General features: G+C 40.4%; 1 protein-coding gene and 1 long non-coding RNA gene across 2 annotated transcripts; both read left to right on the top strand.

Annotated features, from left to right (window-relative positions):
* The first annotated feature begins 392 nt into the window (after positions 1-392).
* LOC139738872 (uncharacterized) lies at positions 393-1,657 on the top strand. The gene is made up of 3 exons (XR_011711468.1): positions 393-494; positions 814-1,037; positions 1,559-1,657. It is a non-coding gene; the product is annotated as an uncharacterized lncRNA (long non-coding RNA).
* A 3,331-nt stretch (positions 1,658-4,988) lies between these two features.
* On the top strand, positions 4,989-6,416 carry LOC139738845 (zinc finger MYM-type protein 2-like). The gene is made up of 3 exons (XM_071649480.1): positions 4,989-6,066; positions 6,119-6,135; positions 6,186-6,416. The coding sequence occupies exons 1-3, from the start codon at positions 4,989-4,991 to the stop codon at positions 6,414-6,416; spliced, it is 1,326 nt and encodes a 441-aa protein (XP_071505581.1).
* Positions 6,417-7,275: the final 859 nt, after the last annotated feature.

Raw genomic sequence — 7,275 nt, 5'->3', positions numbered from 1 at the left:
GTGTTGGAGCTCAGTTTAAGTCAGTCATTTGGGAGCTAGCACTAGCACTGATCTTGAAATCCCCCAATGGCAAAGGATGCTGTATTTTGTAATTTGTATGTTATACCAGTATATCATTCACCTAATGGATTGTTGTGTGATTTTTCTGGCTAACCTTATTTTTCTTCTCTCAATCATTAATAGGTGTATTATTGTTATGTCATGTGTTTTTTTTTTTCCTCATCAGAATCAAAGATTGACTGTGCAGGTGGCTGATGTGAGAAGGTGTTCCCATAGAAGACTTGCAGTCCATAGAAGACTTGAGGTCCATCCATGACCATTGATCGTGCTGTCCACTAGCTTGCTCCTTTCATGGGTACAAGTACATGATGCACATGCAGCGCTGATTTACATCAATATGTGTACATGGCATCCTCCTGGCTGAATTCTGGTGCAAAGAAGTGGATCATCTGATGTCATGTTTTTTCCCGTTTGACCATGTCATCAAGGAGAAGGTATTCCTTTTTCTTTGTTTCTTTATTTCAACCCAGTATGGTTCATTAGAAATTTGAGCATATCGCTGTAACATACCCAAATTCTTGTGCAACATCCTCAAAAACCAGCAGCATGCTATGCGACATTGTAGAATATTTGGGAGTCTTTTATTCCAGCAGTCATTTGGGAGCTAGCACAAGCACCAAACTTTAAATCATCCAATGCTGTATTTTGTATGTTACGTCATTTTCCTGTGTGATTTTTCTGCCTAACCTTATTTCACTTCTCTCTATCATCACTATTATCGTTATGTTGTGTTATTTTTTTTTTCCTCATCAGAATCAATGATTGATTGTGCCAGTGGCTGACACGAGAAGGTTTCTCCATAGAAGACTTGAAGTCCACCCATGACCATCGATCAGGCTGTCCCCTAGCTAGCTCCTTTCATGGGTACAAGTACATGCAGTGCTGATACGTGTATGGCATCCTCCTGGCTGAATTCTGGTGCAGAGAAGTCCATCTACTGATGTCATACTTTCTCCCGCTTTTCCATGTCATCAAGGGTAAGATACTCCTCTGTCTTTCTTTATTTGTTTCTTTCTTTTTTTCAACCCATTATTAGTGTGGTTCATGAGGAATTTGAGCATTACACTGCAGCATACCCACATTCTTGTGCAACATCCTCAAATACCAGCAGCATGCTATGCAGCATCCTAAAATATTGGCAACCTGCTTAAAATAGAATGTGATCAATTTTTGAAAAACATCAAATTACTCTAGGCAATTTGTGCACAATACATGATATGGAATGTTGAACGTAATGGCTTCACCTGTATGTGGCACTTAGGGGTTAAAATGATTGTAAAAGTACACTGTATTTTAAACAGTATCTCTCCAGCACATTAGAGTGATGAAATGATGGCTAGGTGTACCACATCAATCTAATCCCATTCTTCTTATGTTTTTTGCAAGGTAGCTATTCTGTGCAAGAATTTTGTGTGTTGAGTATTTGAAGTAGAGTTTAACACGTACTACATGTTATTATTATTTAAAAAAAATAATAGCGTAATGAATAAATTCTCAGTTCGTTGCAGGAGTGATCTTCCCCAAGAAAATTCTCACGGCTCACGGTTGCAAAAGAAGGACATCTCAAGGCCCCACAACGACAAAGGGCACACTAACCAAGCTATATCAAGACCTAGTTCCTGCGAAGCCTCATCCAGAAGTTGCACCAAAGCTTACTGCTGGATATTCTTGGACAGTAGAAGTACAAGGACAGTTTTCAAAGCATGTGAAGTGTGCATGTATGCTCTCATGTCAGGACTGTTGGTTGCTAGATATTTTTTTTTTTTTTTGATGCTGTTTTGTTCTGTTGTCCAGTGCTCCTGGTGTCACTTAAGTCCAAATTTGCATTATCTATACAAAGCTACAAATGATCATGTACATCAAACATGCACTAATGTATGTACACTGTATTTAATTATCCAACTAATTCTTTGCAGGTGATATTGTTATAGTTTTAAATCATGTGACTGGCAATAAGCCATACCTACGTACAGTCAAGATGCTGCTCATGAAGCAATAAAAAGCTACTTTTCAATCGTAACAGCAAAGTGAGCAAATGTGCATTCTTATGTGTTATTTGTTGACTGAGGTTCAGTAAGAGTACATTTTCTTCATTGATTTGTTTACATAAACCTACAGTTTTGCAACTGGAAATAATGTGATATTTGTATGATACTTTGACTTCTCACACCCAGCTGCTGAAAAATAACTTTTGAATGTATAATCATAATTGACTGTTTCTACCCTTGTGTACTTTCTTATTTTAAAGGTGCCTAGACCCGGTAGTTGCTGCAGCGCTTTTGGATGAGAGTGCCGATCACCATTAGCATTGATACAAAGACTGCCGAAATTGAGCTGTCGTCAACAGTAAAGCGCGTAGGTGTTGCTAGGTAATGTTGCCTTCATTGTCTTCTCTGCGTGTCAGACAGTCCGTAGAATTTGAATGCCAGGGTGCATGCTTCTTTGTTTGACTTCAGAGAAAAAAATATTAAAGCTGTCATCATCAGCAGTGGATTGGACTTCTTCGGACTCATGGAAATGGGTCAAAGCGTAAGCGCTAACGATAAAGAGGAGTCGATAGCATAGGTCTCTCAAGGAAGCTTGTGCCGTGCGCCGTGTACGCTAACGATAAAGAGGAGTCGATAGCATAGGTCTCTCAAGGAAGCTTGTGCCGTGCGCCGTGTACGCAAGCAAACCACCGGGTCTATGTGCCTTTAAATGCTAATGACAGTACAGTCAACTCTAGTCAGTCAGTTTTGACTGAAAAAGCGCATCAAATTGGGCAATGTTTGACTTCTGCATGTTCAGAGGAATACACATGACTAGGCCATAAAAATTGGGACTTTTTGGTTTCCTCAATTTGGCCATAGTGTATTCGATATACATGTATGTTTTGGGGAGAGCTTTGGCTGTGTGAAAGTCAATGCTGGTAAGAGCATCGACCTACTTGTTGCTACATATAGCTTCTTTTATTAAACAGTGAATCAATTAACACTTACAATCTGCACCCATCCACCAACACACACATGGAAGTCAGTTTTTAAATACAGCTGTACATATTTTTTAGACTATAGCTAGAAGGAAAATAATAGAGAATTGGTTTTCTCCTGTTTCAGAGTCCAGGTTCATATACATGTTTACAAATGTACTGTATCATAATACATATGTATAGGAATTGTAAGAATTATTATTCTGCTCCAGGTAATTTACTGAAAATATTTTTATTTCATCACTTTATGTGAAGACTCTACTGTGCTATTTATTGATCATTATTCATCAAATATTATATTCACCAATTTTTATTATTCACCAATTTCCCCCATGGTTTCTCAAAGTACTTGTGAAATACAACTGTAGTTAAAAATACATTTTTCTACAATATTGCACTGTGGTTAAATAGTGGGTGTACTATGTACAATGGATCATGGTTGTATCGTGATTTGGGTTGTAATTCTGTGGTTTGGCAGCTGTAAAACCATGTTTTCATCTTTTCCTAACCAAACTTTCACCTTTACCTAACCATGGTTTTACACTTCCTTAACCATGGTTTCACTTTTTCGTAACCATGGCTTGGGCACGGTAGAAACACAGTAGTGACCATGGTAAAACCACAGTAATGTCATGGTAAGTGCATTCCAATTTACCACCTTTAAACCATGGTTACCATGGTTAACCCATGCTAAACCTATGGTTTAACCTTGGTTACCATGGTTTAACAATAGTGCACCATTGTTTAACTATGGCAGGCTTTCAAGTGTTCCTACTTTTCCTACTTTTTCCTACTTTTTCACTGCTTGTCCTACTTTTCCTACTTTTCTGCTCAAAATCCTACTTTTTCCTACTTTTTCCTACTTTTTTGGTGAAAAAACCCGCAAAAAAAAAAATGTGCAAGGCTACTTGAATAGTTGATATTCAGAAATGATGAGTAGACTCTAGTTGCAGATTCTTACCGATGGGGAGAGCCTCTATCTTCAACATGAAAGAGGGACAACACAATCCAATCAACCACAAGACTGCTGCCAGCCTCAGCTTTTGCTCCTGTGAAGACCTTCATGTGATTGATACCACTGATTTTGCAGCCTAGGACTTGGAGCAGTTCTGAACCAGCTGTCATCATCGCTCAAAATTACCAGGTAAGCTTGCCATACACTTAAAAGTAGAATTTGACATCAAATCAGATGAACAGGGAGAAATGTGTAATTAACAGATCCCACAAATTGTGAACAAGGAATGAGAACAACAGTAATTACTTAGCCATCTTGAAAGGTAAAGACAGACTAATAGGAGAGCTGAAACCTCTTTATGGACAATCTTAAAAGTTGATGGCTTTTTACATCTTACAAGTATTGTTTAAGAGGTTAAATTGTATCACAGGTAAGACATACATTACCTCGAAGAACTTGGAAGAAAGCAGAGGATGGAGGAACTTCAAGGAAAACAAACACAACTAGAAAAGCACTCTGAGAGCGCAGACCTCCGCCAAGCAGACAAATCATTTTCGCCACTGATCTTGTTCTTCCGTAGAGATATCAGTGATTTCCATCCATATGTACTTATAGTAAATAGGTAGAGTGAAATTGGCGTTGTGATTGGCTGGATGGCATCACGTGATTGTGCAAAAATTCCGGTATAGTGGCACGACCGTGCCACTATAACGCTGATTTTTGCACGGGGAATCCCGTGTTAATAGATAGGGGATGAGTTAATTGTTTACGATTGCTATCGTATGGGGATCGATATCATTTCGTGAAGAAAACATTACTCACAGGACTATCGATAACAGCGAAAGCAAAATTGCGGGATTTTATATAGGTAGCGGTAGATAATTTCGATCAGACAATTATTAATGATCGATAATGTGTGATCGGAGGAAAATTTTCGGCTCTAACGTACCAGTAGTAACGTTAGTAGTTAACCGGTTAATCAAGCTCTAACTTCTATCGGTCAAAATGGCCAGTTTACCTCTTCGAGAGAGTGGGCGAGATCAGCGATTTCTATCTCTTTCTGAGGTGGAATTACAGTCTATCGTCGATGGAAAGGATTCCAGAAGAACCAAGGACGTTATTAATCACTCCTTGAGCATTTTGAGGGCATATTGCGAACAGAAAAACATAGATTTTTCTCGTGTGACCGAGCATTCTTCTTCTCCCGAATTGAACACTTTCCTTCGGACATTTTATGCAGAAGTACGTCGAGGCGACGGGGAGCTCTATGCCAAGCGGTCGATGATCACGATTCGATACGGACTTCATCGCTACTTACTAAAGCATCGTCAAGTAGACATTACGAAGGATGATGCTTTTCAATCATCTTGTGAAATGTTTAACGCGGTCCTCCACATGTTGAAGACAGAGGGGAAAGGTGTCATTCGGCATAAAGATCCGATCACCACAGAGGACATGGACAAAATAAGGCAAAGTTCTGCAGTTGACCCCACGACACCAAAAGGTTTGCAGAATAAGGTGTTTCTCGATCTCATGCTGCATCTCTGCAACAGAGGTCGTGAAAATCTTCGTCAGATGAAAAAAGATGATTTTGCCGTTGACAAAGATTCAGCAAATCAGCGGTATGTTCACCTTGTTCGGGACATGACAACAAAGAACCATCGTGGCGGTGCGGATGATGATGAAAAAAGTCAATGCGGCCGCATGTACGAAACGGGCGAGTCCGACTGCCCTGTCGCATCGTTTTGTGACTACAAATCTCGTCTGAATGAAAAATGTGACGCATTTTGGCAACGGCCAAAGGCAGCTAGGCCTGCAGGTAACCCTTGGTACGATAATATGGCTGTGGGCATGAATACACTTGGGAATAAAATGGCAGTCATCTCAAGTGAAGCCAAGTGCTCCAGGGTATATACCAATCACTGCCTCCGTGCAGCAGCTATCAACAAACTTGATACTGCTGGGTTTGAAGCTCGGCACATCATGTCCATTTCTGGACATAAATCGGAGTCTAGCATCAAACACTACTCTAGGGTAGAGGAGAGTCAGAAGAGGAGAATGAGCTTGACGATCGCAAGCACCAGTACAAGCAGATCTGAAGAGGTGAATGTAGGCCTACAGTCAACCTTGCGTAGATCGAGACCTAGCTCTAGTGGGACTAACGCTACTCCTAGTTCTGGCCCTGTTCAGCTACAGATACAGCGTGCCGGTAGTTCTACTGCTGGATCTAACGTTACTGATAAGTCTACTGTCACTTCTGGACCTACTTCAAGCACCACTTCAAATGTTGCGCCTCCTTCCCCACCACAGTCATCTCAGCTGGATCTCAGTCAGCCAACTGCATCTCCAGTGAACATATCTACATCTGTGAGCTCTCAAATGCACCTTCATTTTCACAATTGTAAAGTGAAAGTAATCTACAATCAGAAGTAACATTCCAAATGGAAGACACTAGACTAACTAGAGAACGTGTTAACGCTACTGTGAATATGTTCCATTGAGTGGATTGACCATTGTTCCAGTTGTGCATTCAAGTTTTCATTGGAATTTCAGCGCATTCAAGTTCAAGTTTTTGGTGTTCATCTGGATTTGGAGCTCATTTTGTTCTATAGGTAAGAAACTTGAGTATTTTAGATCTAGACCTCGTTTTTCTAAACGAAGTAGGAGTGTGGTCTAGAACTAGCGCGGTTAGATTCTAGACCTAGATCTATAGATCTAACCTTAGAGCTAGAATATCTAATACCAGGAGGCCTAAGCTAAGGACGGTAGGCCTACTAACGTTAGAAGTGATCTAGATGTACATAACGGTTAGACCTCTAGCTCTAGAAGACCTACGCAACATGCATTGGTGGCCTAGATCGAGAGGCCTATTTACTATAACAAATAGTGCATGTTCTATTGATGCACCAGTACTGGACTATAGAACTCCAAATACTAAATTATCCCTCGTGCAGTTCTATTCACCTCGGCCTGCGGCCTCGGTGAAACAAAACAGCACTCGGGATAATTTAGTATTTGTCGTTCTCTAATCCAGTATAGTGCATCATAGAGCATGCACTATTTATATAATAGCATTGTGTGCTGAAAGTTGCCAGATTTCCCAATATAGAAGCCTTTGTTACGTCATAAACACTCAGCTGTACGGCACGCCTCACCCCAGCAGAAACTAGAGCACGCACTGTAGTGCGCGCATGCAAACCTCAAATGCGCGCAGGCAAACCTCAAATACACGTAGCCTGAACTCTCAAGTTCATTGACCCTACCTGCCAAAATGTCAAAAAGCCTTCATAAA

This window comes from Diadema antillarum, unplaced genomic scaffold (genome assembly GCF_040938485.1).
Source record: "Diadema antillarum isolate AM-2024a unplaced genomic scaffold, OU_Dant_1.0 seq00000770_RagTag, whole genome shotgun sequence".
Taxonomy (NCBI): domain Eukaryota; kingdom Metazoa; phylum Echinodermata; class Echinoidea; order Diadematoida; family Diadematidae; genus Diadema; species Diadema antillarum.
Note: the sequence above shows the minus strand (reverse complement) of the source record. Positions and strands in the feature narration are given on the sequence as shown.

What these genes read in the sequence shown, in the direction of transcription:
- LOC139738845 (XM_071649480.1), top strand. Translation starts at nt 4,989, where the DNA reads ATGGCCAGTTTACCTCTTCGAGAGAGTGGGCGAGATCAGCGATTTCTA.